This window comes from Excalfactoria chinensis, chromosome 1 (genome assembly GCF_039878825.1).
Source record: "Excalfactoria chinensis isolate bCotChi1 chromosome 1, bCotChi1.hap2, whole genome shotgun sequence".
NCBI classification, from domain to species: domain Eukaryota; kingdom Metazoa; phylum Chordata; class Aves; order Galliformes; family Phasianidae; genus Excalfactoria; species Excalfactoria chinensis.
In genome coordinates, this window is record NC_092825.1 from 136234601 (window position 1) to 136255887 (window position 21287).

The following is a 21287-nucleotide window of genomic DNA, read 5'->3' on the forward strand; positions in this document are numbered from 1 at the left end:
CTGATGAAGACTGGACCCAGCACCAATTGCTGGGGAACACCATTAGCTACAGGCCTCCAACTGGTCTCTGCCCTGCTAATCACAACCCCCCAAGCTCTGTCAGTCAGCCAGTTGTCAATCCACCACACACTTCCTAAGCTTATTTACAAGGATGTTATGGGACACGGTGTGCAAAGCACAGAGAAATAAGATCAGAATTACCAACTAACATTTACATATCCATATTAAGACAAAACAATTTCTCTATGAGAATGAAGGTTCTATTCACAAAAGTCGATGAAGGAAAGCTTTATTCAAGCTACCTATTTATGTTACGCCAGCATTTTAAGTCAATGGAGGAAGTTAACTCCTAAAAGAAATGGTAGTCTCAGATATCTGTGCTGCTAAGTAATTGAATGTTTGATTTAAGTCAGTACTGAAGCATACAGATTTTTATTCATTGGCCATATTAGATATGAACAGATCTTAATAAATGTCATTTAAGAGTATCCTTCAGAACCTCTACTATAGAACATCACAAAACACTAGAAATGAGTAGACCAAATACCAAGGAGCTGGAAAAGTAATACACTGTTTGAGACCACTTCCCTTTACCTTTCTTTTAATTCTCAGGAGACAACGCCTGCCAAGTAGGGAAGACATCACAATATCCATAGTTTGGCAAGTCACTTGATCCTTAAGCAAGCAGCTGTAACATACTAAGAAAAGACTGTCAAAAGAAGTGCCAACCAACATGGTCTGGAAGATCACCTAGTCACACCTGCTCTCAATGCAACACCACAAACTAACTGCATTCATTGGCCTCATGCCAATACCCCACAATACTCAGTGGGATCTTACCAGCATGCAATTCAACACAGTTGCCTCAGCTTCCATTCACATTCCTCTCCTGCAGGGAGCCATTCTCAAACAGTTGTGTTACTGTGGGACCCGACCTCCATGTGTGTTCACTGCAACAACCGCTGTGTGCACTTAAAGAGCTGTGGCCCCCTGATTATAATCTAGTATTACAAAGAAAATACAATGGGAAAGGGACACAAAATAACTGATTTCATAAGAGGTTTCCTAGGATAAGCACTACCTGTAGACCAGGACTTTTATGTTATTGGGAAGAAGAAAAAAAAGATCTCAAATACCATAAAAGAAGAGTACATATCAACTTCAGTCAGGCATCTCAGATGATTCATGTGGAAGAAAGGATGTGAACAACTGCATCCTCCTCCCTTCCCATTCCCTCCTTTCAGAGTATTATCATCCACTGCCCCAACAGGTACCATCAGCACCACGCTCAACCTGTAGTTGCTTCTCAATCAATGCTTTAAGGAAGCTATGCATGGAATAAAATGGGTGAGAACAAAGTTATCACAAGTCAGTCTTAAAGACATGCTTCCCAGTAATTCATGTTCCTTTACCACAGAAAGCAACAAGGGAGATGACAAGCTGTCCCAAACTGTGTTGCAAGAGTGCAAAGAGCCCACACTACAAAAAAGTTGCACATTAACAACTATCAACGTCTTACCTTACAAGGTCTGTATGTTACTATTCAACGAGACAATATTAAACACTAGCTACAAAGAAGCCAGAAGAACTAATGCAATTCTACACATCAAATCCATACTTTTAAACTCAAAGTTAGTACAGCAAGATGGAGACAAGCTGGAAAAGGTACATGAATGAGTGGTTTTGGTTTTGTGTTTTTGCGTGTATTTGTAGCTTTGATTTAAAACAAAATAGACCTCAAGCTGTTATACAAACCTCCTTTTTGGAAGCAATTTCAAACACCTATTACTGATATTGTCATTTAGAAGCATTGCTCTATCGATTCCTGATGAAGATCCAAACTCAAGCTTCAAGGATGACTATACTGACCTAAAATATTCAGTTTTAGCCAGACATTAAGAGACGAGTACAAAACTAAATATTATGACATACGTGGTTTTCACTGCTCAAGTGAGCCGAGATATGAAAAAACATTTCACTAGAGAAGTTCTACATCGCTTGATACTAAAAGGTCTTTTACAGGCAAGAAACAAAAATCACCACATCACATCACCATGTGCATTTGAAACAAATGGCAAATGACTGTAGTTACTACTTAGAATTTAGTAATAGGTAAAAGAAAGAGCATCTTAAACTCTTAAAGTTACAATGTTGTCTTACTGCAAGCAAACAAATGAAAGAAAGATACTTTATGAGAACATGTATAACCTAAAGCCACAGTACCAATTAAAACAGTGATATATACATTCACACAAGGACCTTTAAAGACTGCTCTACTTCCTAATCCAGTTCTTCACACAGTCCCACAACAGGTATCATGGATATAGGCTCACAGTGCCTTACATCAGTAATTCATAATGTCTCACAAAAGACTAGTGGGAGCAGGTAGTCTCCCTTCTGCTGGTCCCAACCATGTGTTCAGATAGCATTAACCATAGCACTCATGAAGCCATGCAGTGAGTCATATCAGTTTACTGATCTGCTTTTCTTTGCACTCTTTTGGGACAGATAAGCAGCCTGGATCCATTTACCAAAAGGACTGCACATATACTAGTGCCAACAGAAACATCAGGTACACAGAAGATGGAAAAGTAAGAATGCAAAAGAATTATTCTTTGTATACACTGTAATTTCAAACCAGCTATTCCCCAAGCACTTCTGAAAGCTATTCACAAATACTGCCTTGGGTTTATCTCTGCCTGTGAGCCCTGACAGTAAAGGGAAATTCAGCCTAAGGCCTGCTAACTACTTATTATACCCACACAGATAAGAAATAAGATTACTAAACAGCACTGCTTATGTACTGTGCTTGGAAAGAGATCATACTTGAATGCACACAACCTCAGCTGATAGCAAATTGCACAGCTAGGACAATAGAAACCACAGAAGCAGCTGAAGTGAAGGAGCTCAGTGAAAAAAGTTGCTGCTGAAGGCCTAGGTGAAGGAAGAAGACAGGACACTCAAAGAGCCTCAAAATGAGGGGGGAGGGAGCTCCAAGGAGGTGAGGCAGCAGAGTATCACACACCTCTCCACTAGTTTCTATCAGAGAGGAACACAGCATAGCTATTTTGGTCATGCTGACATTGTTTATCTTCGTTAAAACAATAAAAATAAAAAACAATACAAAAAATACTGTACTTGCCACCACCATCTCTGGTAAGAACCAAGGATCAGCACAAACAAAATGCACAAGAACAGGTACACACCAACAGACTTTTGGACAGCAATTCACTGCAATAGGCAGTAGGTCTGAGCCAGCATTATGGCAGCAGGAGCCACTGATACAGAGCTCCCAGTTTCAAGCAGTGTCATCAAGCCATGCTGGTTATAAAAGAAGGAGCTGCTTGCCATTCCTTCAATCACCAGCAAAAAAAAAAGCCATACAGTCTCAGAGCTTCAAGTGGCTTCAGCCCTGCTCAGCCTGTTTGCCAGGATTCTAAGGCTGAGGTACATCTCTCCAAACAGGTCAGAGTCCTGCAGACAGCACAGCAGCAAAAGTCAGTTTAACTGATGGCTGACCTGCTCCAAACTCATCTTCCTTCCGACAAAAGGCTCTAGAATCTATCAGACATTCTACTGAAATATTTTAGCATACTAAATCAGAAGCAAACATTAACTTGACAAATAAGGTGTCTGGAACATTCAATGCACTGAAGCAGCACAAGGTCAAAAAAAAACACCCAGAAAGGCAAAACCATGCAAGCTAGCAACTACCGAAGCTTCAGACAAGCATACATCAGCATTTAAGTACAAGTGTGAGGACAGTTATGAGATTATCTTCCAGGCAAAACTCAAAATATGCAGTTCAACAAACACATCACACCACCACTAATGAGCACCAAGTCAACAGTACCAAACTGGACCTAATCCATAATAGCTAAGATGCAGACAACAACAACATGTATACAGCATCAATCACTTCACCCTAGGCAGATATCAGTACCCACAGAACCACAGATACAATCTCCACAGCAGTAAACACTTGAGCATTCAAATCACAGCTAGCTTGTGACCAAACTCCTGTATCGTACCACTGTAAGGCCAACCATTTCCTCCAAGAAATTAATCTGTATATTGGATCTTCAAATAAATTAGCTTGGTAATTAAATAACCCTCTTCACAAAGGCCAGACGATTTCGGTTCAACTCCCTCCTTCCAATACATACTTCCCACCTCAAAAGAGTATCCCCAAAAGGTGTGCAGCATAATGCTTAAAGCTCTCTGCTCTGTAGCCTTCTCATGCTCAGCCTAACACCTTCATCCAAAATCTAACACAAGTAACGCTTCATCTTAGCCATCAAATCATAGTATCATAGTATCATAGTATTGTGCAAGTTGGAAGGGACCTTAGAGATCATCGAGTCCAACTCCTGGGTTTCGAGCCCCCTGTGTAGCGAAGCGGCACTTCTACCCCTGCGCCACAGGGGGGATTTGAACCCGGGCCCTCCTGTGCCACAAGCAGCAGCTTATACCACTGCGCCACTGGGGGCACATCAAATGACACAGCAGTGACTGTTTGTCCTTATTCCAAAGGTCATACACATTTCATGTCATCCTATCTCTGACTAAAATGCACAGTCAGTCTTCAGAGAACAGCCTGAAACATCATGACCTCAAAGCTCTGGTGAGCCCCACTAACTTCTAAAAATTTAGAAGCTTAAATTTTTCCCTACAAGCCAACGAAAATGGAGTATATCCTTATCAGCAGCAGCCTCCATTCATTCACTTAGCTTAGAAGTTATGGTACAGTTTTAAAAGAAAAAGCAGTCTGTGCTTGGCAGGTTAAGACACAGTTTTGAATAACAGTATGCTCCTTCCACGGTCATATCAGAGCATTCACAGGAAGATCACTACTAACATCCCATGCCTTACACAAGTGTTGGTTATTTAACTCAGTAAGGCAAGGGGACAGAATAATTGATATTTCTACTGTCTCTTGTAGAGAAACAAGCAATGTGCTGTCTTACCTTTGAAGCAAAAGACAATTAACTTTATTATGTGTGGTTTAGCTGTAACATAAGTATTGAAGCATGAGCAGAACCGCAAACCTGACCCTAGTGCTCCCTTTGCATGTCTTGGCACACTCCTATGCTGCACCACTTATTAAGAACTGATTGCTCCAGATACAGTACATGGAAGCAAAGAGTCCTCTCCATACACTTCAGACATCGGTCTGGGAAAAGTTCTTAAACAAGATGTTAAAATATTTACATTTTCTCTTCATATAGGTACTTGAACTAGATCTCTCCTCAGGTTATCTGAGCGCAAAGTGCTATTGGGAGGCAATGAGCTCTCAACACCCCCCACAGCACAGCAGGGGGTTGGAACTAAATGATCTTTAAGGTCCCCTCCAACCCAAGTCATCCTGTGATTCTATGATTCTAAAATGCTTGAATCACCATTTTTGTAGCAGGTAACAACAACAACAAAAAAAGTGAATGTTTATCTAAACTGTGAAAGCTCCGTATGTCAATTAACTACAAGCAAAGAAAACTTCTCAGTTTTAGATAAGCTTATTTTTCAATATAATAATGGGGCAACTTGTGGGGTGTTTTTTTAGATTAATACAACCTGCATCCCCCTATAATATTTATTTTTGCCAACTACATTCCTTGAGAACAAAGAACTGACAACATTCTGTTAAGCTGTAGAGGAAAAAAAAAACCTTCAAAGTTAAGTTTTTATTGTTTAAATCAAAAGCTCAGCTTGTTCACCCAAATTCACTCTGCTCAATACAGACTCGCTATAGCAGCTTACAAACTTAATCAGCTTCGTATTTCCCCTAAAGAAGCTTCCTCTCTACTTCCTTCTGAAATACTGCTGCAGACTTCAAGCTTAGAAGAAGATAAAGTTCACATTATAAATCTTCAGTTTATATGTCCTTGGATTATTTTCCCCCCATTTTCCTTTGAAGACCAAGATTACACAAGAATAGATGAATACCGTGCAACTAAGTTTACATCAACAACAGCACGTGCATCATTTTTGCCTTTATACAATCAAGCAGAATAAGGTATTTCTCAGAAGTTAAAAACACTTAACATATTAAAAGACTGTAAGCACAAACATCTCTAACACCTTAAGCCTAGTAAGTGATAGAAAAATTGCATTAAAGGGGCCAAGCTGGCTGTCCAGTACTCCGTGAAGTTTTAGGAGTTTACATTACTTTCCCATGGGATTTTTTCAGTCATTTATAGTTCATTGCTTCATATGGCTATAGAATCCCTGCTGTGTTAAAAAATGCCAAATAAAATTATATCTCATTCACTGCTTTATGCTATACCTTCTTTTGTTCAGATCCAATTAGCGAAAGCCTGTTCTTCATTTATCATACTTTTAGCTGATTACATTAGGCACTACAATAGTTCTCTAGCTTTCCTCGACAATGTTTGCACCATCAGTGTTACATTTATGGTTGAGGAGGCTCTTTCATCTTAACTCTCTATTCCAATCAGTTCAGGGGGAAAAAAGTACATATGATTACTTTTTTTCTTCCACTGAAAATTCTTTGCTTGTTTTCTCACCCCAAAAATAATCCCAGATGTTTGCATTAAATTCAAATGTCCGGATTCTATTGGTCCTTACCCATCCAAGTATAAAGAATTAGTGCTTCGCTATTTGAACTCTGAAGGAAAAGCAGCATTCTGCACAGTTTATGCCAGATTCTTTCCCGCTCTTCCCCAAAACATCATAAAATAAACAGTATTAACCGAAATCATCAAGACTCTAAAAAGCACAAATTCCAACCTACTTTCCTGAACATATTCAGCACCTCATGGGCAACTTTGTTCTCTAAGAGTGTCTCGACAGCCATCTTGTCAGGCTGCCCTCCCCTATACCACAATGATTTTACTTCAGGACAGTTGTTAAAGCAGCAACTTCTTTTCTATGGCATAAATAACACTAAAAATCACCTTTCTTCCCATTCACATCCCTTAGGGGGTGTGAATGTAATCCAATCCCATTAAATATCATTTCCAGCTACCTACAACTTCACATTATTGCACAATAACTCACAAGCCCCTGAAGTCATTTATACCCTTTTAAGCTTTAATGTTGTTGTCCTTTCACCATAACAATTCTTGTTTTTAACCTATAGGAATCCTTCAAATCATTGGCTTTTTTTTTTTCCTTAAGTGGACCAGACAGTATTTTAGTCTTTATTTCCCTCCCTCAAATAAGCATTAACTGACTCTCAGCAGGCTGTTCAATTTTTGCTATATTCTCAATTTAGAACAGTCCTTTCTGCTGCTTTCTGCTCAGACGTTGCCACAGTTTTAACTTCTTGCAGTCAAAATTATCATGTACTTTCCCAGCCCAGTCACCTTTCATTAATTTGGGATATCAAAATGAATACCGCTCTAACAGCACACAAAATTTTTGCCTCTGTGCTACAGCAATCAAATCAGGAGAGTAACAAAAGTAATTTCACTCAAAGCATGTATATATTTCAACTATACCCGCCACCTCCATTTAACACTGAACTCTACAAAGATATCTGACAGCTCTTACATTAAGACATTTTTTAATTGCATATTAAATGGAAGAATTCCAAAATCTTTCAGAGTAAAAGCTCAGTAGCAAATTATCCTTACTCAGAAAAAAGAAAAACAAAACAACACTTTTACAGCTAAGTACATCATTTCTACACAAACACCAATGAAAGTACCTGCTAGAATCATTCAAGCATACGACAGTGGATAGGGAATAAGCTAGAAGCTGTTACTGAAAAAGCCTGAATTGCTAGATGCTTTGTGGGCTTTTCTTGTTTTTGTGTTGTTGTAAAGCTGCCCTACTTCAATTTCAGTTGTTTTCAACCAGAACGACAGAAGAGAAACCCAGAATATGTAAGACTGAGTAGCTCACCTTCCTTTTAAAGTTACTTGTACAGGAGAAATGGTACCAAGAATATCAGACTACTCACATTTTACTATGTAGCTACACAGGTAAGGTAATAAGGGGCTTTACCTGCATCTCAGAGGTTGCTCTACTTTCTAAACAGGAAGCTTACCTACTTCAAATCATAACGTTTTTAAACACTACATTAGAAAATATTTTTGTAAACAGTCCCTGCACACTCATCACTTGAAATCAGGTCCCACCAACCTTAGTAAAGACAAATAGCTTTGGGATAGGCCAGTAGTTGAACCTTTACATTTACTTCTGCCTTTGTTCCAATGATTATCGCCATCAAAGCAACTGACTACGACACTCCTTGCCTTTGCAACACAAGTCTTGGAAGAGTGAGAGAAGTCTGACTTAATTCTGTCAAGCCAAAAAAAGAAATCAAAAGGAGATTCACAGCTCTTTTAAAGAATCCCACCACTAAGCAAAGACTTTTCACTCATAAATTCATTTGGCAGATTGTACCAGCTGCCAAATCTGATTTCAGTGTTTGACATCTTGCCGCTACTGGTATCACCAAGTAGTCGTTGATGCAATCTGAACAAAAATAATGTAAGTCAAGCCAAGTTTGTCACTACTTTATGATAAGTAACAAAGTCAAACAACTTGGCCTCTGGACTCATCTATCCCAGCTAGCCATCACACACATCACTGCAATGGCCATTCACAGCAACAATGAATGACTGGAGATATCTGAGTCATTAAGGTGAATTACATTAAAGCTATTTCCACAGTTACGCATCCAAAGAAGTGATTAAGAGAGATATGGTAGACATTATACATAGGTTACTCCAAAGGAACATCTCCCATTTATTTCCATGGAAACTACAACAGATACAAAGAGCACAACAACACTATTTGATAGCATAAATTCTCAGCTACAAAAAATATTTTTCAATATTAAACACGCATTTTTGCTAGTGATGAACAACAGCCTGCATACCATGCTCATAAAGATCTGCACCAGCAGAGGTGACCCACTGCTGTTGTCATCACTGCTGAAACGCACCACCCTCCACCTCACTGTGCTCACATCCACTGGTTGTCCTCTATAAGCATTCAGTAAGCATCAATGAATGTCAGAGAGTGCCACTTTCTCCACATGGAGGAATTCAATGGCACCCCTTTGCTTTCCCTGTCAGACTGCCCCTCTGCTGCCATCAGTCACACAGCAGCAAAACATAATGGAATACTGATAGGAGGGCTCAGTCTCTACTTTTATCCAACCAACATCCACCTCTGACATTGTGGGTCAACATAATAAAATAGGAGGCATTCGTTTTGGAGCAGTTCTCATACAATTAGACCAAAAAAAACACTTATGTAAACAGTATCTGTATTGAAACAATGTTTTAATCAGTCAGAGAAGCATTTTAAACAACCCCTCTCACTTTCTTTAAATACTGAAAGCTTCTTCAATGCACCCAGATAATCCCTAAGTTGCACAGCTTGATTTGCTGGCCTAAGTCAGGATCCAAAGCTGCTAAGCAGGCAATACTTCACCCTCATAGAACTGACAGAATTATCTTTGTCCATAAACTCAAAGCATCAGCATTTCATTCTACATACTAACTTTATGAACTGTTCTGAATACCTCACTGAATTTTTGAGACACCAGCTTGAATTTACTTTCTCTTATGAACTGTTATGAATTAAACACCCTATATATATATATTTTAAAGCTAAGACAGCACAGTAGATTGAAGCAGAATAGCTATTATATTTTCAGTTCTCTTTGTAACACATCACTGGTACTCCCTTCCGTAAGGTCACGAACTGTACTTTTTCCTGTCATTCTTATTCCATCATTATAATCTTCAATCTCAGTCTTTACATATTACTTTCAAGTTTTCCATATTCTCCAGTTCATAGCAGTGCCCATACAATAAAAATAAAGCCATCCAGATGCACTGGAAAGACCGATTCATTTTTCAAGTCTGTTGCCAACTGGCGAAAGAACATGCTGTCTTTTTTTTACAGAAGTTTTTAGTCTATTTTCAGGATTCATGCCAACGAACAAGGCTATGAGACACAGCTAAACAGCAGACCCATTTATCCAAACAGCAAATACCGAGTGTATAAGATAGAATAAAAGGACCCATTAGCTTGCTTCTGCCTTACCAGAAGGATCATAGATTTTACAAGTAGTTTGTATTTATTTACACTTAATTCTCAGCTTCCAGAAGAATGAGGATTTATAATGCCCGACACCCATCTATTAAGAAATCACTTCTCAATGCACAAGCTACTGTATGCTACTAGTTGTGGCTACCAGTTAAAATCCAGACCAAGTATTATTATTCTCATGCACATACAAAATTACTTGGCACAGAGATTCAGTACTGGAAAATTTGACTTATCCAAGAACAATCTAGTTTCAGCCCGTTGTATCCACAGCCTATTTATCTGAACCAAGCAAAAGGACTTAGACAACGGCTGTATCAAAGTCCAAAATCCCCAACAGTTCTCATCTCTCACTCAACTCCTAAAACAACAAAAGTTCTCCTTGCTAAACTTTAATAAATTCCATGACTCATGCTTCAGATTTTCAAGTGCTGAGGAACCCAAGTCCTGCCATACATAAAATTCACATTTTTTTACTTCATCCTGCCTAGGGACCTCTCCCATTAAGTTGCAGCATTGGTTATCAGCTCCCAATTCCAATAAGCAATTCAAAACATCTAGTCCTTTCTCCTGTTGCAGTTCCTGCAGGCAGGGAGTAATAAAATGTCCTCTGTAGTTAACAAGACTATGCAAGTATGAATATAACTGTATTAACTGTAACTGAATTAAAAATATTTTAAAATAAACTACATAGACTATTACAAGACCTAAAAAAAGCTTAAGCATCTAGACAAGTACCTTCCCTGTCTTGGCATTACTGGCATAACCAAGTAGTTTCTACTATTCCCCTGATACACTGATGAATACACCTTAATATCTGTGTCAAACACAACAGCTCTGGCATGCTTGGTCAGCTATCTGGTAGGAGAGAGCATTCCTCTGGCAAGCAGAAAGCATAAGTTGAAGGTAACAAGTAGAGGAGCCATTCATACCAAGCTCTCATCATTTTTAATTAGCCCTGGTATTCATTAGCAAATCAAAACTTTGGTTTAACTGCCACTCTTGCTGCACAGAGCAACTACGTATCAGGTGTTATGGTATGCCTTAGTTCAGGGAGAGAACAAAGAGCAAAATAATATCTGTAATGAGCAAAACACCAGAGTTCACATCACATAATGCTAAATACTTGCCCAATCCATCCCCTGCCATAGTATCTCCCCTGCTTTTAAGCACATGGAGGAAAAGGGTATATGCAAAGATACTTCAAAACCTCAAACATGCCTCCCATTATATGCAGGTTTGTTGCTTAACGGATGCAAATCATCTTGAACCCTATCTATCATCTGCATTCAAGCAGTACTTACAGCATTGGCATCGACATCGCTGTGGATGGCAACAGTTTTAATCCCCATCTTCTTGCATGTTTTGATGACCTACCACACAAAAAAAAAAGAAAGCAATCAATATTCAAAACATAAATAGCTCAAAAATAAACTACAAAAAGGAAAGCTTAAGATTACATACTTACTCGGCACGCAATCTCTCCTCTGTTGGCAATGAGTAGCTTTTCAAAAGTCTGAAGGGAAAAGAACAAGGACCTTGAGAGATGAACACATTGCAAGTTTTCCTCTCTTCAGAAACATATGCCCCTTTCTTCTTCACTCCCATAAAACAGTGGTTTACCCAGAAGCCTGCAACTCTGAGTTCACCTAGTTTAAAAGGGTACTGCTGATTTATCAGTAATAATATAGCACAAACTGTATGCTATTCTAGATATATACTAGTACATGCACAGATTCACAACAGATAGAAACATGTTGACTATTCACATCACCATTCCCTGGTTTTCCTTACCAAGCACAGTGCAGAAGTTAGAACATTACAAAAGCTATAGGAAAGAATTAAGTTCAGGGAAGAGACATTCTCACAAGCATTATCAAACAACAGTCTTAATTCCCAGAAGTGCCCAAGTCGCATATACTGAATACACACAAGATATTCAATGGAGGCAAGCTTCACAGGTATCTGCTTCCACCCTCCACCCCCACCCAGAAGTCAACTAAACACATAAGGACCTCCACATGGTCCTTCCCAGCTCTTGCTGAGTTGGTACAGGCCTTAATCCCCATTATAGCTTAGCCATACAAGGAGCCTGGCAAACTCCTGTACTGCCATCATGACATTGTTACACACTCAGTATTAAGTAGCAACCAAAGTGCAACAAAACAGCAAGTCACACTTTAGCAGGCATGTGAAATTTGCTGTCACTTTTCACACTCCATTGCACTCAATGCTGTAAATACATCTTAGAGGTATAATAAAAGCACTGAAGAAGGGGATAACAAGCTGTCAGAAGACAGTCAGCCTTATATTCTAAACAAAAATTTTCCATTAAGAAATTCAAAAGGCACTCCATGTAGAAACCTCAGACCTGACTGTAAGCACTATTGCTGCAACTGGCCTTGCTGTTATACAGGTTCATTTCCAACCAAGGAGGTTCAGCATCAAACACAGACCATCACCAGAAAGGACAATCTGCCCTGCACACTCACCCCACTTCTCCTACATCAGACGTGGCAATAATGCAGCTTCAGGGATGCATCAGTTCAGCACACAAATCAAACAGCCCTACTCTGCCTCCTGTGTTCCAAATCACAAACAGGACAGGGAGCCAGCAGGCTCCTCCCCTTCATGGGCAGCCCAGTTGCTCCACATAAGGTTTATCTAAGTATACCCCAAGATATTCAATAACCACTTCCCCTCCCCTACATAAAACAGCTGTTCCCCATATCACCTAGGGAAAAAGGGAGCATTATCAGTGCAACAGTGAAACTGTTTGTTAGCCCTACAATCACCAGGTCTGTGGAAGGGGTAGGCAGAGTAGAGAATGGAACTGTAACACCACCATGGGAGTTTCTGTTGCCAGATTAGGGTTGAGCAAACAGACATACACAAGGTGCACTTGACTAAATTTAATACATTTCTTCAAAGTCAGGGCTGAGCTAGCACCACAGAATCTGTTCAAGAATATTACCACATCATAACAGCATACAGAAATTAAGACAAGAGCTGCAGCAAGCTTGTATGGTACTCGGATCTGTCAAGGAACACACACCTCTGCTAAGCACTTTACTTAGCAGTAAGGAGTATAACAATTCAAATACTTCAATTGAGTTTTTTCATAGAATTATCAGGATTGGAAGAGACCTTTAAAGGTCATTTAGTCCAATTCCCCTGCAATGAACAGGGACATCCACAGCTAGATCAGGTTGCTAAGAGCCTGGTCCAGCTTAGAAACCTTTTTGATGTAACAGTTATTTTATTAACCAAGTACACTTGCATAGCAAAACAAGACCTTCAGTATTACGATGTTACTAACATCCGTCATTTAATTTTCCAATTCTGCAATATGGATAATAACAGGAAGAAACTGCACTCATTTCTGCTGTTAAAAACAAGATCCGAGTCCAGCAATTAAAAAAGTTTTATTCACATGCTGCCTTCAAATGGCATGCAGCATTTCTTTTTTAGGTAATTTCCACTGATTAGCATGCAAAAGTCTGATACTTCCAATTGTTACAAAAACAGCAGTGCTGAAGGGGGAAAGCAGAAAAGACCTCGAGCTACTTGTGGAAGCCACTGTCTGGAGTGATCACAGAATTATCAAGGTTGGAAAAGACTTAAAAGATCATCCAGTCCAACCATCACCAATACTTCCCAGCTAAATCATACCCCTGTGCAGCCTCTAGTTCAGAGACATCAAAGACCCAATTACCTATTCATAATATAATTATGCCTATAGAGAAGGCACAGAACATTGATTAAGTAGACTTTGAGAAAATAGGAAACAGTTAATTACTGAAGTAGAATTTTCTTGAGACTTTTTTTCTGTTAGCCACAGTTCTAGTTACATACTGATAACTCTCTGCTTTCTAATACTGCTTCACTCCTAATTAATCACACCTACGCTGGTAGATACAGGCAAGTCCATGGTGAAAAGCTGGCATTCATATCCTTCAGTAAGAGCACACCTCCAGCCACGTTGTTTTCCCAAGCGTGTTACTTCAGCAGCTATGCCAAGACAGCCGCCCACGGGATAAGTTTTCCTTGGCTAGCAACTGTAAGCTGAGATCGCTACTGCACAAGTCTGTCAAGTAAGTCTGACAGAAAACTCAAAGCAGCAGCCTCATCCAAGATGCGGATTTAGCACACCCTGCAAACCTCACACATCCGTCTTTAGCCAAGCTCTGAAGTTCTCATTCTCACACATGAGCAACAAGTTCAACTTGGACAAAGTGCATCTGACCATCTAGCAAACATGCATTTTCCACATCCACACAAACATACTTACACATACACAGTAGTGTTTTTTGCCTGTATCTCCTATACTAAATACAGTATTAAGAATAGCTGTGTCAAAGTTGAAACACATTACAGTTAGTATACAACTTCCCCAAGCTCTTAACCGCTTCTCCAACCTTTTAAGTTACGCACTTGAGACAGTACCCAACCTCAGCAAATATACTACATGAAAAACATTAACATTCAGTAATTCAATAACTGCAATTCAATGACAGTAAAGGGGTAATAATGGAAGAACTGCCATTGTTAGAAGCAGCACAAGGGAGAGGAAAGCTTTGAAAGTCAAATGCCAGCATTACAGTAAAACATCAAAGAGGGAAAACATGCACTGTACTACTTACCTTTTCATTTGGATCATACACAGCAGAATACAGCTTATGTGATGTTTTAAGGCACCGTCTTGAACAAAGCGTTTCACACTACAGAAGAAAGAGGGAGTTACACTTTTTTTTCTCCTGCTACTATATTCCAGCAAGACAGAAACAGTTCATATACTGACATCTTGAGGAAAATCTTCTATATCATTCCCTGCCCCTCCTTCCACTCCCCCACATTGTGAATGGAAGCTGGCAAGAATCTGCCTCCCTGCACAAGCACACACACACACAGCCAACAGTAGCTAAGGACAATTCTGAAGCCCTACACAAGTCATTCTTCAGACCGTAAATTAACAAACCTGTGACCTCTTATTTCCTTCTTGTTTCAAGAAATACTTACCAAGACATTCTCAGACAGCATGCATATATGTGTCTGTACACACTGGGGGTGGGGAGAAGCCCTCATTGCTAGGGAGTTGTTAGGTATACAGAAGGCAATGGACTAGGCCAGAACGGTTATCAAAAGCAGAAGAGACTTCAGATGTAAGTTTGGCTCCCAGCCTTCCCCACCACAACCCCATGACAACAGTGGCATAAGGAAGAAAAACATTTTTTCTGGGCTCACGTTTCCTTATTTTTCCACAGCTACACCTCTTCCACCTTGCAACAACATCATTCCACCCCCACCAAGAGTGTTTCCAGATGATCCCGTTATCCAGAAGGTCACTTATAATACACCACAAACTACCTACAGTTCTGCACTTCTTCACCTGAGGATGTGGCAGAACAAGCTGCTTCAGGCAATAAAAAGGGAAAATACCCAGAATTCTGCCAACTATCAGTTGGCCATTATGCCAGTTGCACCTTCAGAAACTACTGTTATCTAACTCCCAATAGAGGGAGGAGCAAAGATAGTTTCTAGAGTATATTCTCTGCACCTCCAGGGCATACATGCAGTTAAGCAGGTGAGTCTCTGTCTAATCCAAGACCCTACTGACACGGATGCACGTGGCACCACAAATAGTCTGAAGTTAGTCATACAGGACTAAGAGTGCAACTGAGATTTATATCTCATGTTATCTCGATTGTTTAACCACTCTTCTAGCATGAGATTTAGAGCATATCAGTAAACTGTTACACAAGTTCCTAAGTACTGTATCTCCATATTCCTTTCACTGGATTTCTAGGTTTTGTTACCCATTGTCCTAGGTGTCTCGTTTTGTAGTTTTAAGTAATTATCTGTTGAATAGGAACCCCAACTGCACCTCAGATGAGATAGAAGAAAAGATCCAGACAAAACCTTCCCCCAAAACTCCACACACATCACATGGTCTGGTTGAAACACTCACCAGTGAGGAACAGGAGGATTTTAATCCCTTCCAGATGAAGGGAGCTTAGATCTGTTTCCCACATTCTGGTAAGCACTCAAGCATTACAAGAAAAGTCAGGCACAGCTTCACCGCTGACATCTGTCACTTCATTTTGCAAGAGGCTTGTGAGCAAACAGTAGGTACACCTTCAGAGAAACTTATTGCATCTACCACCACATAGGAGCAACTGGAGATCACAGAAGCTATACCCAAACCTAACTTGATCCCCTGGCACCACAGACATTGAGTTCCCCCTCAAGCAGGTTTCCACAGCCATCACTGATCTCTAATGCACAATTCCTGGTTATTTAGCTTATTCAATACTAGCTGAGGTGTGCCCACTTCTCTCTCTCAAATGAGGAATGGAAACTACCCAATTCCATGTTAACCAAGGCACTAGGGGGAAAAAAAAAGTAAAATCCACACATCTCAGAACACAAACCCTAATCCAGTTCACAAAAGTTATTTTCTTCCAGATCCCTATAGTCAACTCACAGGCAAAGTCAGAATGAAAACATATTATAGCATATTTTATCTGATGCTACTTGTACGGTTCTGGAGCTAGTGACTACTACAATCTAAAGACAGCAAGTGAGCATGCATGTCTATTTTATTAGTGACATTACAAGGCAAATAAAAGAAAAATGAAGGCTAACAGAATATTTTGTATTAACTCTGATAACTGGCTCAGCTTGACCTAGTGACCTTTTCATGGCCCTGTGAAACAAGCACTGCTCAATTGATTAACATGGTAGAATCTAATACTGTCATAGCTTGTTACCTCCATTTGATAAATGTTTCAGCTCTTTAAAGTCCACAAATACAGACTACTGTTATTTATTTACAAGAGCTCAACTCTGGACTTAGAAGTTTGACTTTGAGCTTCTCACCTCTACACTGAATCTACTCTTCTTGGTGAGAAGAGCCAGTTCCAGCTGCTCCAAAAGGGACCTGCCACCACCAAAGCTGAGCCACTAGCAACTAGTTGTGCCTTCAGGTGAACAGACATAAGAGAGTGAAAAAACTGCTTCATGACTTCAGCTGGGAGATAGGAGTGAGAAATGCAAGAGAACAGCCCTGCAGCCACTGAGGTCAGTGCAGGAGGTGCTCCACGTGTGGAGCAGCAGCAGCACCCTGCAGCCACTGCTGCTAGCAGAGCCTTACCCCATACAATACTAACACTGCTTTAGCTGTTAGTTACACAACAGCAAAACTTCGCTCAGATCTGAACCAGTTCTAAAATCATTGTGTTCTACTGACAGAGAATGTATCCAACATAAAGAAAGCAGGCATTTGTACATCTACAAGAATTTTAATCTCTAAGAGTGAAAACTGTAGGTCATCATTAATACATATTTTTTTTAAACAGGAAAGCAACCATAATGTTATTTCCCCCCACTGAGTACTTTCCCCTTTTTGTAGTCTCTCAGATATCACTGAGCAGCCAAGCACTTCTAACTACAAGCAGACCCTCCTGAAGCCAACTACAAACAAAGACACAATTCAAGGTTCAGTGAGGTCCCTTGCATTACAGCAACAATTATTTCATTCCTTCAAGGCCTGAGAATTGTGGCAGTACCAGGAGGGAGAGAGAGAACATTTCCATGTTTGCCAACATGCACACCAGCTACAAAGAAGGGAATTCCCAACACCTAAGCCTATTTTTAAACACCAAGTCACTCCCACACCCAAGTACCTTCTCCCTTGTGCCAATACAAAAGTTTGCATAGTTACATGGTGAATCAGAGTAGGGAATATGTCCAGCTGAAAAGATACTCCCAAGGAGTGGGAAAAGTCTGTTCTTTGCCAGATGTCAGCCCTGTTTATCCATTCAGATGTTCAAACAGCAGCATTGGGACAAGTTGGAAGGAGACAGAAGCTGAAAGGCAATGGCTTGTGCTCAAGACCCAACAGCTGCAGAAAGCTGGAACGGTTTCTCACAGCATCAGCTTGAATAGCTCCAGCAAGACTAGAGCTGTGAATGACATTACAGCACCATAACAGTGATGCAAGAGTCACCAATACAAAGTTTGCAGACAAAAAAAGCAACATATCAGAGCCCAAAAACTTTCCATACATTTAGATCAGTGGTTAGAAACCACCGCCTTCTTTCAAGATCAGATTCTTTTCCCCCTCCTCAGTTCAGAAGTGCAAAGCGCTCAAAAGGAAGTTTTAGTTATGTTCTATACAGAATTAGCTCTGCATAAAATCTGGGACCGAAGTGTTAAGCGTTAGGTTAGAAACAGCAATCGGCTGAATCCCCAGTTCTGTTTCCTCACTGCCCTTTATCACAAGTCTTTCACTGATTGCCACAAGAGAATAGAAGTCACCAGGGACAAGTGAGCAGCTACTGGTCCTATGAATATATTATATACTTTTCTAAGTGCTCGGAAATCTTAAATTGCGAAGACTTAAATGATATCATTTGTCTGTTAGCGAAGTATAAAAGAACCTATGAATAATTCCCACGCAAATCTGATTAAATGTTCTCCAGTGACTGAAATCTTGAAGGTGACTTTTATACAGATATTAAGGGCTAAAAATCACCTCGGTTACCCAACCACACAAACCACCCATGTCACTGTGATGGTTTCACACCAAGAGGCCACTCAGCTTCACCATACCTCCCTATTACTCCCCCTCCCCAACAGGGCAGAGAAAGAAAACGTGATTGAAATAAAGCACACTGGATCAGATAAGGACAGAGAAATCACTCACATCCTACCATTGTGGGTAGAACTGACTCAGTGTACAGGAGATTAATGTAACTTACTGTCTATTAATAACTGCCTAGAACAGCAAGAACTAAAAGCAAGTTTCCAGCCCTCCTGCCCCACTACACACTGTTCTCCGCAGGCTGCAGCTCCAGCTTTGCAGGTGCAAACCATGGTCTGTGTCTTCCTTCAGACCCCACAGGTTCCTCCATGGCTGCACATGGAGATCTGCCCTGTGTGGTGCCCATGGGCTGCAGGAGGATGACCTGCTCCTCCATGGGCCTCTCTCCTGGGCTGCAGGGAGCTGCTGCTCTGCACCTGGAGCACTTCCTGCCCTCCTTCTGCACTGATCTCAGTGCCCATAGGGCTGTTATTTCACATCTTCTCACTCCTCTCTCCCAGCAATAGTGCAGCAATTTTCCCTTCCTTCAATCTGTTCTCCCTGAGCACACCCAGCATTGCTCACAGCTCAGTTCTGCCAGCAGTGGGTCCATTTGGAGCAACTGGAGCCAGCTGTGCTCTGACATCAAAGGGGCAACAGTGGGTTCTGCTCACAACCCTCTCACTACCAAAACCTTGCCACAGAAGCCCTGTGCAGCTGCACAATCCCTAAAGGCATGTGATAACTGCACTACATTTTAGGAGTCATATTTCTGGAGAGACACTTATCCCACCCTCTTAGGTTCCTCGATGTGTAAAGTCTTCAGCAGATGTATTAGTATAGTTCTGCAATGAGCTTCTTGCATTTCCAGGGAAAGAAAGAGGAGCAGCGTGGCACAAGAGGGCTGTGACAGCTGAAATAGCTAACCAGAGCGATGGGTGGTTAAGAGACAACACCTTGAGAAAGAAGTAACCCTTCGCTACAAGTGACAATTCTACTATAACACAGTAAAAATAGCATTTAGAGTGCTATTCCAGTTACGTCCTACCCCTCTGATTTCATAAGCTTGCATGTAACAGAGGGACATAGAAGGAGGAAACAGGAGAGACACACAACCGAGGAGAGGCAGCTGGGGGTCAAGGACAGGGTCTGCAGCACAGGGTGGTGGGCACGGCACAGGGCTGCGGGCACGGCCCCGAGTGCTGGAGTTCGGGGAGCGTTCGGACACCGCTCTCAGACACAGGGTTTGGATTTCGGATGCCCACCCCCCCATGCTGCCCTCAACCCCCATCGCCGCTTCCTATGCCCACACTGACCCCCCGCACACCGGTGTCGTGCCAACAGCGAACCACAAGACGCCTCCCCGTCTCCAACCCCGAAGGCTCAGCGGGCCCCCCCGCACCGCCCGCCAGGCTCCGGCCGGCTCCGAGCCCCCAGCACGGCGGGCCGCCTGTCAGCGCCGCAGCGGCACGGGAATCTCTCCCTCCTCCCTTCCCCGACCCCGCCAGAAAGAGAGACCTCGGCAAGGCGGCACACCGACCACCCCCAGCGCCGACCCAGGCACCCCCGGCCGCTCTCACCTCTCGCAGCGCCCAGCGGCCGCCCCGCGCACCATAACGCAGCAGCAACACGGCCGCCATGGCTGCCGCCCTCCCGGACACCCTTTCGCCCGGCGAGGCGCGGGGCGGGGCGGGGCCGGGCCGCACTCAACCAATCACCGCAGACCTCGCCGGGAGAGAGGGGGTGGCGGCCGCGCGCCCGGGGCTCGCGCTCTGAGGTTGCCCAAGGAGGCTGTGGATGCCCCATCCCTGGAGGCATTCAAGGCCAGCCTGGATGTGGCTCCCTGCAGCCCAATCTGATGGTTGGCCACCCTGCACGTAGCAGGAGGGTTGAAAGTGGATGATCATTGCGGTCCTTTTCAACCCAGGCCGTTCTGTGATTATTTTGAAGGGATCCTGGAGAAAAAAAACAGGCACCCAAGTCTTCAAATGTATTTCCAAGTGTAGACAGAAATCAGAAGCTGTTGTGTCGTCATCTGACTTTTAAGCCATAAACCAGGGAGAAAAATGGAGTGACTATAATCCTTCTTCCTTTACCTACTAAGAAGTGTACTGTATCAAATTTATAGGACATGAAACACACTGTACACAGAAGGCTGGGACTGAAGAACTCAAAGCTAGGAGGAGTCTTTTGAAGTGCCTCTTAGATATTCTGTAAACAGCCTGTGGTTCTATCAGCATTCTGCTCCACGCACTGTGAGACAGACATTCAGCCTCAAAGTCAGCCAAGTCAATGCTGCCATACATCTCTGCACAAAATATCCATGGAAAAATCTTGTCTGGAAGATCCTTTACACAATATTCACCTGTGAGAATCAAAAGTTAGAGTCCAGGGGTTGTCAAGCCCTAGAGATGCCCCAAAGCCCAGAGAAGCCACATGCACTAGGGAACCAGCATGGACTCCTCCTCCAAGGCACCGTGGCTCATCCCCATACCCAGCTGTCCAGGTCTTTGGCTCACTGCTGCCCTTCAGGGGTGATCCTTCTCCTTCACACATGCTTCGGGAAGTGGCTTGACCTTGCAGGTTAGCCTGCTTTGGGACACTTCCCCTGAAGCTGCCCAGAGAGAGCTTAAAACCTCCAGGTCTGTGTGGTTTCTAGTAGGCACTATCTCAA

At 41.9% G+C, this 21287-nt stretch overlaps 1 protein-coding gene across 1 annotated transcript in view; it reads right to left on the reverse strand.

Moving 5' to 3' along the window:
* PCCA (propionyl-CoA carboxylase subunit alpha) overlaps window positions 1-20306 on the reverse strand; it is a 260731-nt gene extending 240425 nt beyond the window's left edge. Inside the window, exons 1-4 of the mRNA XM_072347043.1 lie at window positions 20194-20306; window positions 14673-14750; window positions 11498-11545; window positions 11334-11402 (exon numbers count right to left, since the gene is read on the reverse strand). Coding sequence (XP_072203144.1) covers window positions 11334-11402; window positions 11498-11545; window positions 14673-14750; window positions 20194-20253 — 255 coding nt within the window. The 5' untranslated portion in view covers window positions 20254-20306. The remainder of the gene's footprint in view (window positions 1-11333; window positions 11403-11497; window positions 11546-14672; window positions 14751-20193) is intronic.
* Window positions 20307-21287: the final 981 nt, after the last annotated feature.